This window comes from Oncorhynchus keta, chromosome 21 (genome assembly GCF_023373465.1).
Source record: "Oncorhynchus keta strain PuntledgeMale-10-30-2019 chromosome 21, Oket_V2, whole genome shotgun sequence".
Lineage (NCBI taxonomy): Eukaryota > Metazoa > Chordata > Actinopteri > Salmoniformes > Salmonidae > Oncorhynchus > Oncorhynchus keta.
Window position 1 is genome coordinate 33538612 of NC_068441.1, and position 19621 is coordinate 33558232.

At 40.1% G+C, this 19621-nt stretch overlaps 1 protein-coding gene and 1 long non-coding RNA gene across 19 annotated transcripts in view; one reads left to right on the forward strand and one right to left on the reverse strand.

The window, feature by feature from the left end:
• Positions 1-19621, reverse strand: part of LOC118376045 (calcium-dependent secretion activator 1-like) — a 226190-nt gene that overhangs the window by 15330 nt on the left and 191239 nt on the right. For 3 of the 10 annotated variants that reach the window (XM_052473733.1, XM_052473728.1, XM_052473732.1), the window contains exons 14-21: positions 16997-17098; positions 16805-16868; positions 16333-16456; positions 5285-5320; positions 3878-3984; positions 3196-3225; positions 831-987; positions 270-411 (exon numbers count right to left, since the gene is read on the reverse strand). In XM_052473733.1, the coding sequence (XP_052329693.1) occupies positions 270-411; positions 831-987; positions 3196-3225; positions 3878-3984; positions 5285-5320; positions 16333-16456; positions 16805-16868; positions 16997-17098 (762 nt within the window). Of the gene's footprint in view, positions 1-269; positions 412-830; positions 988-3195; positions 3226-3877; positions 3985-5284; positions 5321-8044; positions 8114-16332; positions 16457-16804; positions 16869-16996; positions 17099-19621 lie in introns of all 10 variants that reach the window. The other 7 variants (XM_052473737.1, XM_052473736.1, XM_052473734.1 and 4 more) reach the window with 4 other exon arrangements.
• Positions 5328-8038, forward strand: LOC127910340 (uncharacterized). 9 transcript variants are annotated; one of them, XR_008074449.1, is made up of 5 exons: positions 5334-5467; positions 5520-5909; positions 6014-6429; positions 6716-6975; positions 7158-7193. It is a non-coding gene; the product is annotated as an uncharacterized LOC127910340 (long non-coding RNA). The 9 variants fall into 9 exon arrangements; XR_008074450.1 differs by having other exon boundaries at positions 5328-5909; positions 6872-6949; positions 7054-8038; XR_008074447.1 differs by having other exon boundaries at positions 5328-5909.

Below are 19621 nucleotides of genomic sequence, written 5' to 3' on the forward strand. Positions count from 1 at the left end.
CATCATATTCAGGTTTAATTTGTTTCTGAAGTTGGAATCACTGATCTCCAAGGCCTTTGTATCCTAATAAAAGTTGTATTAATGCCTATCGGGATATGTTTTCCTCATCAGAGAAAGAAACTCTGACTGAGGAGTGTGGTGAGGCAGTCAAATTTCATTAAGGAGTGAACAACATGAGGTATAGTAGTCTTGTAAGAGTGTCTCTATCCTGGCCTCTCTAGCCATCCTAAAATAGCAGACAGTTAGTGAGAGGGTGGATGGTCCCTTACTTTACAGGCACCCAGGACTCTCCCTCACACCCCCTGGTGATAGACTGAGCGATGGAGGACTCCATCAGGTCTACATATCTAACCACCAGGGGAGAATAGAGGTCCTGCAGGTGTTTGTGGAATTTCCCGTTGCACAGGTGATCTAGAAGCAGAAGAAGAGAGAGAGAATAAAGAGATTATAGCAATAAACATTGTTTAATAGTTATATTGTTAATAAACATCATAGAAGAGCAGTGATTTAGGCAGAAGACGGAGAGAGAGAATACAGTGTTGATATTATAACATATATGTCACAAAGGGGCAGGACCAAGCAGTGTTAGTATAGCACAGAACAGTACATGTTTTTGAAAATAATCTGTTCTGAATCAATCAATTTCCAAGGTGCTATTCCTGGAGAAATGCCACAGCCACCTTTAGCTGTTTAAGATGGGTGAAAACTGGACTTTTGAGTGGGTGGTTAATCTCTTTCACATTCCAAGATATGACAAGAATCTAACTTGTTCCTTAATGTTTATTGGAGAAGGCCATTGGTGTATATAAGAAGAGAAACAGGAAACGTACAGTCCGTGCGGAGGAAGTCATTAAGCAGCTGGAAGAGAGGGAAGCTGTCCCAGCTCTCAGGAGACTGGATCTCCAGGGCAGCGTCCATGTCCACAGCGTACATGGCCAGGAAGGTCTCAGCGTGCTCCGTCATCAGGTCAGACCACCAGGCAAAGGCCTAGACACACACACACCACGGACAGGACAGAGACAGAACCAGGGAGGGGGTGAATGTTGAACACAAGCCCCAGTCAGGGAGTGAGGATATGGGGTAGAGCAGGCTGGACAGCGAGGGAGCAGAGCAGACTGGGAAGGATCACACGCGTACTGGAGCTAATCAGAGCTCTAACAAACCCCACACCAGCAAAGCACTGTGGACTGATATTATGTGTAGGTAAGTAGGCACAGTGTACTTGGATTGTTGGCCGTTAAATGTAGTGACTTTATGTGGTTAACTATAGTAATGGATGTCTGTAGCCTTGCAAACCCATGTGTTCTCCAATAATGAGTAAAACCAATCCACAGCTCTTGCTGGTGAAGACTAAAGGGATCTGGGCTGCTTTAAACCTTAGCTAGCCTCCCACCAATGTGAGAAGAACTTTACAATACATTTATACACAAAGCCAAAAATAGCATGATGATATCATAAAGCTGAGTAATTATGTTGTATTCAGTGATTATTGATAATTCATCTCTAGATTGAGGGAGGGTCACAGCCTGGCGGGGGGAGGGGGGTGCCTTAGGTACCTTTTCTCATGCAGACTGATGTGGAAAACTCCCTACATGCTTTTCTCTCCAGGACCAGGAAGGAGCTCGGGTTTCCACCATTCACATCATTGCCATACCAACAGAACACTCCTCTGTAGATGTGAATGTGACACAGGTCATGTCCATGCACTGCACTCTGCCATATAATAGGAAGTAGGCACACTGACCGAAGACTGCAGCACATAGCTTCTCTACTAACTACAGGGTCTTCAGAGGGACAATTTGTGAACAGACCAAGGTACTTGATATGGGTCTCCCCAGTTATTTTCAGGATGACTAGTTAGGGGGAACAATGCTACTTAGTAGGTCAGAAGGAGGTATTTATCCATGTCTGTTTTCATTGACCTTTCTGTTGATGTTGCTCCTGTGCTCGCAGTCTTGGCTCTGCTTATTTGCTCATCTTTGGAAAAACTTGACATTTGACAAATTTAAACTGCGAAAAGCTTAATCCTTCCAGTTATGTTGCATGCTTTTATTCCATATCGAATCAATATCCCCTGAAAAACATTTGCCATAGGGGGACTATAGCTAGCCTAGCGCAGTGGTACGGCATTGCAGTCAAGTCCTCACTTACCTACTGTCTTCCCAGTTACCTGCCCACCCCATCCAAGACTATTTACAACACTATAAATCATTAGTGCTATAGTACACGCAGCAGACCTGTGCAAGCTCCATCATCATACACAGGGCAGGGGGAGTGAGTGTGGACTCAGGTTATAGTTCCAGGAAGGAGGGATGGACAGGTAAATTGGAGGCTCCATCCTAATGTATGTTTGGGGAGGGGAACCCAGGCAAGGCCCAGGCCTCTACTGCAGACCCAGGCTCAGTGCTCAGGCTCAGCCAGAGAGGCTCTAGTGCTGCAACAGGCACCATCGTTCACAACAGTCTCAAAGGAGAAGTTCTGGAGGACTATACCAACACTTCAGAGAAAGTGGGCAGGGCATTTTAGTGGACATGCACAAACAGGGGGGAGGGGGTTCTCATTCAACTTCACCACGTACCTCTTTGCCCTGCAGGGAGCGAATATCACCGATCATACAGACAGTGAAAACACAGGGAGATGTACAGGATAGTAAACAGTAGTGTATCTACAGTATCAGGCATTCCTATAAAGGGTTTCTGAGTGGTGGAACAATTCTAAGACGGGAGGAGGGATAGAGCAGAGAGATGGAAGAGGAGAAGAGTGTTCTACATTTTCAAAGAGTGTGAACCGTAGTTTGAAACCCAACTTAAAGCTGAATGGAGGGAGGAGAGGAGAGATTCATGGTAGAGTTTTGGATTGAATCAAACCTTAAAAGAACCACAGAGAGAATACTGTGGTATATCTCACTTCAACATGCTGCTAGAGAAAAGAAGACTAGTCTTTATGGCCCCATGGACATGCTCTATGATCAAAGCGACGTTGTGCCGCCTATAGTATAGTGGAGCTTTACAGATTCAGCATGTTAGCTGATGTTTCTGCACCAACACACAACAGCCACCCATCCCTCTCTAGTGTATTCCCCTCAGCCTTACAACACTAAGGGCAGCCCTAGTCTCTGTGCAAGTCAACATGCGATACATAGGGAGAGGAGGTTTGTGATGGGACTGAAGAGAAAGGTAAATAATTATACTGTACCGATTGATCTCCAGAACTTGTGACTGCAGCCTGTCAAGCATATGTCAGAGAGATAGAATAAATCTGCTTATCTGGATTCATCTTATCGATCCCATAGGATCACCTATAGATATGCTATACATGCTCATCATGCTGTTTGTTTACATTAGTTTATTATACTTTTAGGAAATACAAAGGATCTATTTCATGATCCAATTTCTCAGCTAACACGGAATGACCATGCATCGCCTACAGTTCAGTACGACTAGGAGCAGCTAGCCTACATTAGAGCTACCTATACTGTTCTGTTCTCTACTCTACTGTACACACTGAGCTCAAATCACGAAGGCATTACCATCTTTCAAGGCAACCAATGTTTTATGTAACATTGTGCCACCAGGGTTATGAATGATGAATAAGTGAAGGGAACTGCATCCTTCCTACTTTAAAATGCCTCCTCAGGTAGAAATAGTGCCCTGGTACAATGTTAACATTCATCTCCCATTAAGGATTTCTGGCTGTGTATTAAATATTTGATAAAAAATGCTTCCATACACAAAGACAGCATTATATATAAAGGTGTCAGGAAGGAATGGACTAGCTCCCTCCTCCATGCCACGAAGGAGGTGTCAGAGGAGGTAAAGAAGTGACATAGACAAAGAAAGGAATGAGAGAAGAAGGAGAGGAGGGGTTACACACTCACCTCCGCATGATGCTCCTGGTTCTGCTGGAGGACCTCTATGACGAGCTCGGCCAGGCGAATAGTGTCCTCCAGTTTTTTGGCGGGCGTGACTAACCGGCCTACGTTCTCTGGAGCAGAAGGATTGGGGGGGGGGGTTAATCAGTCAGAGTGGGGTAGCTAACAGAATCTGTTAGAATGTTTTTTCCCATCGATATCGTTAACTCCAGAGATATGTTAAATGAAAGACATAAGTGCTCTGGTTTCTCTCTGGCGCACACAGACCACACTGAAGATGAGAGTATAATGATTTCTAAGGCATGCCCCCAATGAACTGGTGTGTACACAGTCAGTGTGAGGTGATATGGGACAACACAGTCAGGTAGAAGTGAAGGACTAAATCAATCCCATGGAGAAAACACATGCATTGTTATACTATCATGCAAAATGCTCTTGTGCTCTTCGTGCTTTTGTTGCTTGGCATTTTCAATGTTGAGTTTGTAACAGATATCACTGGTAAGATCTAGGGTGTACCTGGACACTTTTTTCATATACATATTATCTGCTGACATACAATTGAATAGACAATTGATTATGGTGAAATGAGGCATTCAGAACATTAACAATAATGTGGCAGGGTAGCCTAGTGGTTAGAGAGTTGGACGAGGAACCGGAAGGTTGCAAGTTCAAAACGCCAGAGCTGACAAGGTACAAATCTGTCGTTCTGCCCCTGAACAGGCAGTTAACCCACCGTTCCTAGGCCGTTGTTGAAAATAAGAATTTGTTCTTAACTGACTTGCCTGGTTAAATAAAGGTCAAATAAAACATCAGGACATTTAATTGGACGGCTCAAATGAATTTGAAATAAGGAGATAGAACTGTACAGAGTTAATATTGGTAAATTATAATTTCATCATATCACGTTTATCATATCTGTTTAAATGTTGAAATAATCATTTCAGTGTAGCCTATTTATTCTCATAATGTTTTAGTCACACGTCATATACTCTATGCCAGGGATCATCAACTAGAATCAGTGGCGGGCCAATTTTCTTCTGGAGCGGAAGGTCGGGGGGACGAAACATCATTTCAAATCATTTGTCGACTGCAACTTGACCGCAAGAAGCACAAACTAAACAATGGAAAATAATTTCATGAATGCATCTACAGGATATATTATCCCAGTATGTTGTTATAAAGTAATACAATCACGCCACAAATATTAGTGTGCTAAATGTTGCCATGCCAAGACATGAGGACGGATTTGAAAGGGATTTATGTGTTTACATGATGTTTGTATTGCATGTGTTTAAGTGTGTGTGTGTGTGTGCACGTGCGTGCATGCATGCATCAGTGCACCTGAGTGTGTGTATGTGTGTGTTTAGGGTAGGTGTGTATTGGGGCTAAGCTAAAAGTCAAACAGGGCTTCACCTGGATCATTTGGATCCGGCTTTTTATCTTTCTCAACTGGAAAGAGAGAGTGAAAAGAAAGACAAGAAAGAGAAAAGAGATATTTAGGTTTATAACACCATGGTTATTAGTTTATCTTCCAGAAGAGAGAAATAATATGTCATGCTTTACGCTACTTTACGCTACAGTAGTTGAATGTGTTAGGTAGCTACAGTAGTTGAGTGTGTTAGGTAGCTACAGTAGTTGAATGTGTTAGGTAGCTACAGTAGTTGAGTGTGTTAGGTAGCTACAGTAGTTGAATGTGTTAGGTAGCTACAGTAGTTGAATGTGTTAGGTAGCTACAGTAGTTGAATGTGTTAGGTAGCTACAGTAGTTGAATGTGTTAGGGAGCTACGGTAGTTGAATGTGTTAGGTAGCTACAGTAGTTGAATGTGTTAGGTAGCTACAGTAGTTGAATGTGTTAGGTAGCTACAGTAGTTGAATGTGTTAGGTAGCTACAGTAGTTGAATGTGTTAGGTAGCTACAGTAGTTGAGTGTGTTAGGTAGCTACAGTAGTTGAGTGTGTTAGGTAGCTACAGTAGTTGAGTGTGTTAGGTAGCTACAGTAGTTGAGTGTGTTAGGTAGCTACAGTAGTTGAATGTGTTAGGTAGCTACAGTAGTTGAATGTGTTAGGTAGCTACAGTAGTTGAATGTGTTAGGTGGCTACAGTAGTTGAATGTGTTAGGTAGCTACAGTAGTTGAGTGTGTTAGGTAGCTACAGTAGTTGAGTGTGTTAGGTAGCTACAGTAGTTGAGTGTGTTAGGTAGCTACAGTAGTTGAATGTGTTAGGTAGCTACAGTAGTTGAATGTGTTAGGTGGCTACAGTAGTTGAATGTGTTAGGTGGCTACAGTAGTTGAATGTGTTAGGTGGCTACAGTAGTTGAATGTGTTAGGTAGCTACAGTAGTTGAATGTGTTAGGTAGCTACAGTAGTTGAATGTGTTAGGTAGCTACAGTAGTTGAATGTGTTAGGTAGCTACAGTAGTTGAATGTGTTAGGTAGCTACAGTAGTTGAATGTGTTAGGTAGCTACAGTAGTTGAATGTGTTAGGTAGCTACAGTAGTTGAGTGTGTTAGGTAGCTACAGTAGTTGAATGTGTTAGGTAGCTACAGTAGTTGAGTGTGTTAGGTAGCTACAGTAGTTGAATGTGTTAGGTAGCTACAGTAGTTGAATGTGTTAGGTGGCTACAGTAGTTTAATGTGTTAGGTAGCTACAGTAGTTGAATGTGTTAGGTAGCTACAGTAGTTGAATGTGTTAGGTAGCTACGGTAGTTGAATGTGTTAGGTAGCTACGGTAGTTGAATGTGTTAGGTAGCTACAGTAGTTGAATGTGTTAGGTAGCTACAGTAGTTGAATGTGTTAGGTAGCTACAGTAGTTTAATGTGTTAGGTAGCTACAGTAATTGAGTGTGTTAGGTAGCTACAGTAGTTGAGTGTGTTAGGTAGCTACAGTAGTTGAATGTGTTAGGTAGCTACAGTAGTTGAATGTGTTAGGTAGCTACAGTAGTTGAATGTGTTAGGTAGCTACAGTAGTTGAATGTGTTAGGTAGCTACAGTAGTTGAATGTGTTAGGTAGCTACAGTAGTTGAGTGTGTTAGGTAGCTACAGTAGTTGAATGTGTTAGGTAGCTACAGTAGTTGAGTGTGTTAGGTAGCTACAGTAGTTGAATGTGTTAGGTAGATACAGTAGTTGAGTGTGTTAGGTAGCTACAGTAGTTGAATGTGTTAGGTGGCTACAGTAGTTGAATGTGTTAGGTAGCTACAGTAGTTGAGTGTGTTAGGTAGCTACAGTAGTTGAATGTGTTAGGTGGCTACAGTAGTTGAATGTGTTAGGTGGCTACAGTAGTTGAATGTGTTAGGTAGCTACAGTAGTTGAATGTGTTAGGTGGCTACAGTTGTTGAATGTGTAAGGTAGCTACAGGAGTTGAATGTGTAAGGTAGCTACAGCAGTTGACAAAACTCCACAGACATACAGATTGGCACAGACACTCTGAAACGCTGAGACATTAGCCTGAGGAGAAGTCAACATTAAAGAAGCAACAACAACAGGATGCAGTTAACAGTAACAGACAGACAGCTTTAGACCGTCATGAACTTAGACATAAGACAAACAACAGCTGCTTGAACCAAAGACAGGACACACTGACCCGTGGTGAGTTGAGCTGAGTTAAAACACATATTATAGGAACTCTGTCTGCGTACACACAATCCTATCTGTCCTCCTGGTATTGTAGATCTGCCTGCAACTGTTGCTCTGTTCTATGGCCTCCATCTCTGTCTCTGGCAGTGACATAGCATTATACCTGTCTGTCCCAGCGCACAGCTCAGCGTTGCGAGCGTACCAAACACTGACACATGATCAGACGACTGAAGAAGGTAACACAGAAGCAATGTAAAAAATGCATTCAAGTCACATGAGTGGGCATGGGCATATGTCCAACTAAAAGAAAGAAGCTTACAGACCAGACCGACAGATCATTCATGTGGGTCACAGATATATGGGTAACTGTAGGCCCCTAGTAGTACTGGCTTCTCAGACAGACCTCCACAGACCAGACTGACTCTCTCTCTCCCCCCACTCGCTCTCACAGACATGAGCGATAGACCAAAAAAAAGCACAAAGGAGGAAGGAGGAGTGGACATCTCTGAGGGGAGTGAGGAAGGGAAGGAGGGAGGGGTTGATGTGGTCAAAGAAGGTTGAAAGAGGGAGGGAGGAGAGACAGGGAAGGATGAGGCAGGTACTCACGGATGGTTAAATCCATCACTTGTGACGCCAAGCAGAAGACAGGGTGCTCAAACATTTCCCTCTTTCTCCCTACAAAAGAGGAGGATTGGGACATGCAAGAGGCTGGGGTCAGAGGATAGGGTGAGAGGTTAAAGGTCAGAGGAGATGGGAAGGTAGGGAACTGTCCTGGGTCATGTTCATTAGGGCACACCATAGCAAAACTTTTTGTAACAGAAAACAAAACAAAACGTTTCTTATTGGACATGTCCAGGTGGATCTTCGCTGTTTCAGTTTGTTTTCCTCCATTTGGTGGCCTAATGAACACAACAATGGTGAGTATTGACTTGGGTTTGGACAATGGATGACTGGGTCCAATAACGATTGTTTTAGGACTATTTTCTTGATATTGGACCAATAGCATCACAAGGACAGGGGGACAAAGTCTACCTGGTATATTTTCAAGATAGTAAGGGATAAACACCCTAGTAACTTTGGCACCCTAGAAATGTCTTTCTATGTAATGACTACACATGTTGGATCAACCTGTTGACATGCATGTCAATGCAAGCTGTGCATATGACTTCATAAGGAAACCAAAATGGTGTTATGCAAGCAAGAACAGAGTACTGTATATGGCATTTGCAAAAGGGCTGTTTTTAAGGTAAAGTGTGATATGTAGTGGCTCGTCCATGCCTATGAAGACAAACCTTTCCATAATGTCCTGTAGCACATGCAGGTGACAGATGCTGGGTTGTCTTTGTCCAATCCCAACATTCTTTTTCATTGGCTTCAAAACCAAGTATCACAGTAATGTGAGGTGATAAATGTGGTGAAGCCAATAAGAGGAGAGGGAGGAAGAGGACAGCAGAAGACTAGGGAGAGGAGGGCAGTGGTCCGCCGGAGGAATAAGACAAAAGGGAAGGAAAGGGAGAAGGAGAAAGAGGGCAGAAATGAGAGGGAGAGAAGGACAAGGGTCCCTAGGAAAGGAGAAGAAGAGAGGCAGGGCCAAGTAAGATTTATTTGTATAAATCTTAGATTGTAGGCCCTGGAGTCTAGGGAGGGAGATTCTCTTCAGGGGAGAAATGATTCTAGCTACTGATTATCTTAGCTGCATAATGTAGATCTATAATATATACTGCACACTATACTGTTAAATCACCATATGCCATAGGCCAGGATACAGCTAGAGTCAAGGTACAGCGAGATGGGGGCCAGGCCAGTATATCAACAGGGCATGAATCCAAAACTTTGGATTTGAATGCATTTTTACTCACAACACCTATACAGAAAGCCAACTTCACCTACAGTACAGTACAGTACAGTACAATACAGTACAGTAGAGTACAGTAGAGTACAGTAGAGTACAGTAGTGTACAGTAGAGTACAGTAGAGTACAGTACAGTAATGTACAGTAGAGTACAGTAGAGTACAGTTCAGTACAGTAGAGTTCAGTACAGTACAGTAGAGTACATTAGAGTACAGTTCAGTAGAGTAGAGTACAGTACAGTTCAGGAGTGTACAGCAGAGTACAGTTCAGTACAGTACAGTAGAGTACAGTATAGTACAGTAGAGTACAGTTCAGTAGTGTACAGTAGAGTACAGTTCAGTACAGTACAGTAGAGTACAGTTCAGTACAGTACAGTAGAGTACAGTAGAGTACAGTTCAGTAGAGTACAGTAGAGTACAGTACAGTTCAGGAGTGTACAGTTCAGTACAGTAGACTACAGTATAGTACAGTTCAGTAGAGTACAGTAGAGTACAGTTCAGTACAGTAGAGTACAGTAGAGTACAGTTCAGTAGTGTACAGTAGAGTACAGTTCAGTAGAGTACAGTAGAGTACAGTTCAGTACAGTAGAGTACAGTAGAGTACAGTGCAGTAGAGTACAGTAGAGTACAGTTCAGTAGTGTAGAGTACAGTGCAGTACAGTACAGTACAGTAGAGTACAGTTCAGTACAGTAGAGTACAGTAGAGTACAGTAGAGTACAGTTCAGTAGTGTACAGTAGAGTACAGTTCAGTACAGTAGAGTACAGTAGAGTACAGTTCAGTACAGTACAGTAGAGTACAGTAGAGTACAGTTCAGTAGTGTACAGTTCAGTAGAGTACAGTTCAGTAGAGTAGAGTACAGTTCAATAGTGTACAGTAGAGTAGAGTTCAGTACAGTTCAGTACAGTAGTGTACAGTTCAGTACAGTAGAGTACAGTAGAGTACAGTTCAGTAGTGTACAGTAGAGTACAGTTCAGTACAGTAGAGTACAGTAGAGTACAGTTCAGTACAGTACAGTACAGTAGAGTACAGTTCAGTAGTGTACAGTTCAGTAGAGTACAGTTCAGTAGAGTAGAGTACAGTTCAGTAGTGTACAGTAGAGTAGAGTTCAGTACAGTTCAGTACAGTAGTGTACAGTAGAGTACAGTTCAGTAGTGTACAGTAGAGTACAGTTCAGTAGTGTACAGTAGAGTACAGTTCAGTAGAGTACAGTAGAGTACAGTTCAGTACAGTTGAGTACAGTAGAGTACAGTTCAGTACAGTACACTTGAGTACAGTAGAGTACAGTTCAGTAGTGTACAGTAGAGTACAATTCAGTAGAGTACAGTTCAGTAGAGTACAGTTCAGTACAGTTCAGTAGTGTACAGTAGAGTACAGTTCAGTAGAGTACAGTAGAGTACAGTTCAGTACAGTTGAGTACAGTAGAGTACAGTTCAGTACAGTACACTTGAGTACAGTAGAGTACAGTTCAGTAGTGTACAGTAGAGTACAGTTCAGTAGAGTACAGTACAGTACAGTAGAGTACAGTAGAGTACAGTTCAGTAGTGTACAGTAGAGTACAGTTCAGTAGAGTACAGTAGAGTACAGTTCAGTACAGTAGAGTTCAGTACAGTACAGTAGAGTACATTAGAGTACAGTTCAGTAGAGTAGAGTACAGTACACTTCAGGAGTGTACAGCAGAGTACAGTTCAGTACAGTACAGTAGAGTACAGTAGAGTACAGTAGAGTACAGTTCAGTAGTGTACAGTAGAGTACAGTAGAGTACAGTTCAGTACAGTACCGTACAGTATTGTACAGTAGAGTACAGTAGAGTACAGTTCAGTAGAGTACAGTTCAGTACAGTAGACTACAGTATAGTACAGTTCAGTAGAGTACAGTAGAGTACAGTTCAGTACAGTAGAGTACAGTAGAGTACAGTTCAGTAGTGTACAGTAGAGTACAGTTCAGTAGAGTACAGTAGAGTACAGTTCAGTACAGTAGAGTACAGTAGAGTACAGTGCAGTAGAGTACAGTAGAGTACAGTTCAGTAGTGTAGAGTACAGTTCAGTACAGTACAGTAGAGTACAGTTCAGTTCAGTAGAGTACAGTAGAGTACAGTAGAGTACAGTTCAGTAGTGCGTCTGCTAAATGACTTAAATGTAAATGTAAATGTAGTGTACAGTAGAGTACAGTTCAGTACAGTAGAGTACAGTAGTGTACAGTAGAGTACAGTAGAGTACAGTACAGTAATGTACAGTAGAGTACAGTAGAGTACAGTTCAGTACAGTAGAGTTCAGTACAGTACAGTAGAGTACATTAGAGTACAGTTCAGTAGAGTAGAGTACAGTACAGTTCAGGAGTCTACAGCAGAGTACAGTTCAGTACAGTACAGTAGAGTACAGTAGAGTACAGTAGAGTACAGTTCAGTAGTGTACAGTAGAGTACAGTTCAGTACAGTACAGTAGAGTACAGTTCAGTACAGTACAGTAGAGTACAGTAGAGTACAGTAGAGTACAGTTCAGTAGAGTACAGTAGAGTACAGTACAGTTCAGGAGTGTACAGTTCAGTACAGTAGACTACAGTATAGTACAGTTCAGTAGAGTACAGTAGAGTACAGTTCAGTACAGTAGAGTACAGTAGAGTACAGTTCAGTAGTGTAGAGTACAGTTCAGTACAGTACAGTAGAGTACAGTTCAGTACAGTAGAGTACAGTAGAGTACAGTACAGTAGAGTACAGTAGAGTACAGTTCAGTAGTGTAGAGTACAGTTCAGTACAGTACAGTAGAGTACAGTTCAGTACAGTAGAGTACAGTAGAGTACAGTAGAGTACAGTTCAGTAGTGTACAGTAGAGTACAGTTCAGTACAGTAGAGTACAGTTCAGTACAGTACAGTAGAGTACAGTAGAGTACAGTTCAGTAGTGTACAGTTCAGTAGAGTACAGTTCAGTAGAGTAGAGTACAGTTCAATAGTGTACAGTAGAGTAGAGTTCAGTACAGTTCAGTACAGTAGTGTACAGTTCAGTACAGTAGAGTACAGTAGAGTACAGTTCAGTAGTGTACAGTAGAGTACAGTTCAGTACAGTAGAGTACAGTAGAGTACAGTTCAGTACAGTACAGTAGAGTACAGTTCAGTAGTGTACAGTTCAGTAGAGTACAGTTCAGTAGAGTAGAGTACAGTTCAGTAGTGTACAGTAGAGTAGAGTTCAGTACAGTTCAGTACAGTAGTGTACAGTAGAGTACAGTTCAGTAGTGTACAGTAGAGTACAGTTCAGTAGTGTACAGTAGAGTACAGTTCAGTAGAGTACAGTAGAGTACAGTTCAGTACAGTTGAGTACAGTAGAGTACAGTTCAGTACAGTACACTTGAGTACAGTAGAGTACAGTTCAGTAGTGTACAGTAGAGTACAGTTCAGTAGAGTACAGTTCAGTAGAGTACAGTTCAGTACAGTTCAGTAGTGTACAGTAGAGTACAGTTCAGTAGAGTACAGTACAGTACAGTAGAGTACAGTAGAGTACAGTTCAGTAGTGTACAGTAGAGTACAGTACAGTACAGTTCAGTAGAGTACAGTAGAGTACAGTTCAGTACAGTAGAGTTCAGTACAGTACAGTAGAGTACATTAGAGTACAGTTCAGTAGAGTAGAGTACAGTACAGTTCAGGAGTGTACAGCAGAGTACAGTTCAGTACAGTACAGTAGAGTACAGTAGAGTACAGTAGAGTACAGTTCAGTAGTGTACAGTAGAGTACAGTAGAGTACAGTTCAGTACAGTACAGTACAGTAGAGTACAGTAGAGTACAGTTCAGTAGAGTACAGTTCAGTACAGTAGACTACAGTATAGTACAGTTCAGTAGAGTACAGTAGAGTACAGTTCAGTACAGTAGAGTACAGTAGAGTACAGTTCAGTAGTGTACAGTAGAGTACAGTTCAGTAGAGTACAGTAGAGTACAGTTCAGTACAGTAGAGTACAGTAGAGTACAGTGCAGTAGAGTACAGTAGAGTACAGTGCAGTAGAGTACAGTAGAGTACAGTTCAGTAGTGTAGAGTACAGTTCAGTACAGTACAGTAGAGTACAGTTCAGTTCAGTAGAGTACAGTAGAGTACAGTAGAGTACAGTTCAGTAGTGTACAGTAGAGTACAGTTCAGTACAGTAGAGTACAGTAGAGTACAGTTCAGTACAGTACAGTAGAGTACAGTAGAGTACAGTTCAGTAGTGTACAGTTCAGTAGAGTACAGTTCAGTAGAGTAGAGTACAGTTCAGTAGTGTACAGTAGAGTAGAGTTCAGTACAGTTCAGTACAGTAGTGTACAGTTCAGTACAGTAGAGTACAGTAGAGTACAGTTCAGTAGAGTACAGTAGAGTACAGTAGAGTACAGTTCAGTAGTGTACAGTTCAGTAGAGTACAGTTCAGTAGAGTAGAGTACAGTTCAGTAGTGTACAGTAGAGTAGAGTTCAGTACAGTTCAGTACAGTAGTGTACAGTAGAGTACAGTTCAGTAGTGTACAGTAGAGTACAGTTCAGTAGTGTACAGTTCAGTAGTGTACAGTAGAGTACAGTAGAGTACAGTTCAGTACAGTAGAGTACAGTTCAGTACAGTACACTTGAGTACAGTAGAGTACAGTTCAGTAGTGTACAGTAGAGTACAGTTCAGTAGAGTACAGTTCAGTAGAGTACAGTTCAGTACAGTTCAGTAGTGTACAGTAGAGTACAGTTCAGTAGAGTACAGTAGAGTACAGTACAGTAGAGTACAGTAGAGTACAGTTCAGTAGTGTACAGTAGAGTACAGTAGAGTACAGTTCAGTAGAGTACAGTAGAGTACAGTACAGTAGAGTACAGTAGAGTACAGTAGAGTACAGTTCAGTAGTGTACAGTAGAGTACAGTTCAGTAGTGTACAGTAGAGTACAGTTCAGTACAGTAGAGTACAGTTCAGTACAGTACAGTAGAGTACAGTAGAGTACAGTTCAGTAGTGTACAGTAGAGTACAGTTCAGTAGAGTACAGTTCAGTAGAGTACAGTTTAGTACAGTAGAGTACAGTAGAGTACAGTTCAGTAGTGTACAGTAGAGTACAGTTCAGTAGAGTACAGTAGAGTACAGTTCAGTAGTGTACAGTAGAGTACAGTTCAGTAGTGTACAGTAGAGTACAGTTCAGTAGAGTACAGTTCAGTAGAGTACAGTTCAGTACAGTTCAGTAGTGTACAGTAGAGTACAGTTCAGTAGAGTACAGTAGAGTACAGTTCAGTACAGTAGAGTACAGTAGAGTACAGTTCAGTAGTGTACAGTAGAGTACAGTAGAGTACAGTTCAGTAGAGTACAGTAGAGTACAGTAGAGTACAGTTCAGTAGTGTACAGCAGAGTACAGTTCAGTACAGTACAGTAGAGTACAGTAGAGTACAGTTCAGTAGTGTACAGTAGAGTACAGTTCAGTAGTGTACAGTAGAGTACAGTTCAGTACAGTAGAGTACAGTTCAGTACAGTACAGTAGAGTACAGTAGAGTACAGTTCAGTAGTGTACAGTTCAGTAGAGTACAGTTTAGTACAGTAGAGTACAGTAGAGTACAGTTCAGTAGTGTACAGTAGAGTACAGTAGAGTTCAGTAGAGTTCAGTTCAGTAGAGTACAGTTTAGTACAGTAGAGTACAGTTCAGTAGTGTACAGTAGAGTACAGTAGAGTACAGTTCAGTAGTGTACAGTAGAGTACAGTTCAGTAGAGTACAGTAGAGTACAGTTCAGTAGGTTACAGTTCAGTAGAGTACAGTTTAGTACAGTAGAGTACAGTAGAGTACAGTTCAGTAGTGTACAGTAGAGTACAGTAGAGTACAGTTCAGTAGAGTACAGTTCAGTAGAGTACAGTAGAGTACAGTAGAGTACAGTTCAGTAGTGTACAGTAGAGTACAGTAGAGTACAGTTCAGTAGTGTACAGTAGAGTACAGTTCAGTAGAGTACAGTAGAGTACAGTTCAGTACAGTACAGTAGAGTACAGTAGAGTACAGTTCAGTAGTGTACAGTAGAGTACAGAACACCACAGCTAAAACAGCCTGCCTGAAACAAAGGGGAGAGAAATGGCTGAGTGACAAACAAGTGACAACCAATCTGTCAAATGAAAAAATACTGTATAGGCTGCTCCTCTTGAATTCATCATGTGAGAAAAAATGTAATCCACATCTCTGGTAAAAAATTTAAAAAAAGATATATCAGTATGTTTCTTCAGTACTTGTTTTCTTGTCCAGGTTAATATTGAAATGATTCCCACCGTAGGATGCTAAAATATGAATCAAAGTGTAAAAGACATTTCTGAAAGAGAGCAGAATGGTTGACACGCTTGTTCCACATAGACACTTCCAGAATGACTCAAAAGTCACTAAATACTGAAAGAGGTCATTATTTAAGTTACAATCATCAAAAGAAAAACTATCAGTTACATGTTTCAAAACAACAACAACCTAACAATTTACCAACAGAGGTAAATGCTATTGCATTCTGAAGGTGTGTCTATATATGTAAATGATGGATAGTTAATTTACCAACAGAGGTAAATGCTATTGCATTCTGAAGGTGTGTCTATATATGTAAATGATGGATAGTTAATTTACCAACAGAGGTAAATGCTATTGCATTCTGAAGGTGTGTCTATATATGTAAATGATGGATAGTTAATTTACCAACAGAGGTAAATCCTATTGCATTCTGAAGGTGTGTCTATATATGTAAATGATGGATAGTTAATTGACCAACAGAGGTAAATGCTATTGCATTCTGAAGGTGTGTCTATATATGTAAATGATGAATAGTTAATTTACCAACAGAAGTAAATGCTATTGCATTCTGAAGGTGTGTCTATATATGTAAATGATGGATAGTTAATTTACCAACAGAGGTAAATGCTATTGCATTCTGAAGGTGTGTCTATATATGTAAATGATGGATAGTTAATTTACCAACAGAGGTAAATGCTATTGCATTCTGAAGGTGTGTCTATATATGTAAATGATGGATAGTTAATTTACCAACAGAGGTAAATGCTATTGCATTCTGAAGGTGTGTCTATATATGTAAATGATGGATAGTTACCTTCCATTTGAGCGTATTCTGTGATTTTAGCATAGTTGAGCTGAGCAGCCTGCTCCAAACATTTACGGATGACTCCCTTCACTTCCTCTTGTGGGACTGGAGTCACAATGTCCTTCATCAGCACCTGAAAGTGAGAAAAAGGGCAGGACAAGTCTTCCTTAGAGTCTCGCCACTGAATTACAGTTGACCTTACAATAGTTTTCATTTTCTATTTCCTTTTTCAAGCGTATATATGAGATTATATGAGCAATGAGATGTGAATCGTTCATGACCTGCAAAGTTTCTGTAAAATGAGAAATCTTCATGACCTGCAAAGTTTCTGTAAAATGAGAATCATTCATGACCTGCAAAGTTTCTGTAAAATGAGAATCATTCATGACCTGCAAAGTTTCTGTAAAATGAGAATCATTCATGACCTGCAAAGTTTCTGTAAAATGTGAAGAAAAGATTGTAGTCATCTAAATGTACAAACCCTTTCCAGCAAAGACAGAGTGGCCTTCAGCGCTCCCTCTGGACGGCCGAACGGGAAACAATATCTACAGGAAGATAAGAGAGTAGAATCACAATGAAATTAAACTCACTAGGGAACAATGAACAATGATGAACAGAACAATAAATGAGGCCGGATAGTTGGATGGAAGGATGACCAGTAGGAAGCAGTCACCTGAAGTTAGTGATCTGGTGTTCCAGGATCACCCGCAACCGCTCTTTGATTTCTTCAAAGCGCTCCTTCTCATCCACCTTCACTGTTCCCAGTCCATCAGGCCTGAGGATGACATCATACAATACAATACAAACAAAACATAAACACAACGCAAACACAACATCAGCCCAGCCAATCATGCAGTTGCAGAGCCACCAGTTAGAGCCCCTACAAAAAGGAACTATACAGCAATTTACATCAAAACAGTGTCATAATTTAGGTCTCCATGATTGTACTGCTGCTTGTGTGAGTGAAACAGAATCATTCTTCAGCATGTTTACTAACCTTCGATGTTTGTTATTGTACAGTACAGTATCTTACCTGATCGGCTCTTGGATGATTTGGATTCTCTTTTCTTTCTAAACCTCATATTTTTTCTTCCCCGTTTAGAGCTCACAGCCCCTGGTCCTAGGTTCTGGTGGACGCCAGGGCCAAAGGGTCCCTCACAACCCATCAGTGGCCCCCAGTAACCTCTGCCCTCTCTGACTTTATAGGGATGCATGGGAGGATGAGCAACATCTACATAATGAGACTAAACAGGGCAGCAAAAGACGAGGACAGAAAATAAGAGAAAGAGAAGAGGAATAGTGGAAGACAAAGTATATGTATCTGGTTAGTAAGAAAAAGAGATGACAAAATGATAACATGCAGTACAAAATTATAATATGATAACATACAGGACAAAATGATAACATGATAACATACAGGACAAAATGATAACATGATAACATACAGGACAAAATGATAACATGATAACATACAGGACAAAATGATAACATGATAACATACAGGACAAAATGATAACATACAGGACAAAATGATAACATGATAACATACAGGACAAAATGATAACATGATAACATACAGGACAAAATGATAACATGATAACATACAGGACAAAATGATAACATGATAACATACAGGACAAAATGATAACATGATAACATACAGGACAAAATGATAACATGATAACATACAGGACAAAATGATAACATACAGGACAAAATGATAACATGATAACATACAGGACAAAATGATAACATGATAACATACAGGACAAAATGATAACATGATAACATACAGGACAAAATGATAACATGATAACTTACAGGACAAAATGATAACTTACAGGACAAAATGATAACATACAGGACAAAATCAATACATGACAACATACAGGACAAAATGATAACATGATAACATACAGGACAAAATGATAACATGATAATATACAGGACAAAATGATAACATGATAACATACAGGACAAAATGATAACATGATAACATACAGGACCAAATGATAACATGATAACATACAGGACAAAATGATAACATGATAACTTACAGGACAAAATGATAACATACAGGACAAAATGATAACATACAGGAGAAAATGATAACATGATAACATACAGGAGAAAATGATAACATGATAACATACAGGACAAAATGATAACATGATAACATACAGGACAAAATGATAACATGATAACATACAGGACAAAATGATAACATGATAACATACAGGACAAAATGATAACATGATAACATACAGGACAAAATGATAACATGATAACATACAGGACAAAATGATAACATGATAACATACAGGACAAAATGATAACATACAGGACAAAATGATAACATGATAACATACAGGACAAAATGATAACATGATAACATACAGGACAAAATGATAACATGTTAACATACAGGACAAAATGATAACATGATAACATACAGGACAAAATGATAACATGATAACATACAGGACAAAATGATAACATGATAACTTACAGGACAAAATGATAACATACAGGACAAAATGATAACATACAGGACAAAATCAATACATGACAACATACAGGACAAAATGATAACATGATAACATACAGGACAAAATGATAACATGATAATATACAGGACAAAATGATAACATGATAACATACAGGACAAAATGATAACATGATAACATACAGGACCAAATGATAACATGATAACATACAGGACAAAATGATAACATGATAACATACAGGACAAAATGATAACATGATAACATACAGGACAAAATGATAACATGATAACATACAGGACAAAATGATAACATGATAACATACAGGACAAAATGATAACATGATAACATACAGGACACAATGATAACATGATAACATACAGGACAAAATGATAACATGATAACATACAGGAGAAAATGATAACATGATAATATACAGGAGAAAATGATAACATGATAATATACAGGACAAAATGATAACATGATAATATACAGGACAAAATGATAACATACAGGACAAAATGATAACATTATAATATACAGGACAAAATGATAACATACAGGACAAAATGATAACATGATAACATACAGGACACAATGATAACATGATAATATACAGGACAAAATGACCAAAATAGTAATAAATCATATGCAAAACATTCATGACAATAACAATGGGAAATCCCAAAACAATAAGAAAAGATGGTCGGATGCTTTAGAGGACTCTGACCCTTGTCTTCTCTCACTATGGCCAGCTCTTCTTTCTTTCCTTCCTTCCTTCTCTTCTTTTGTCA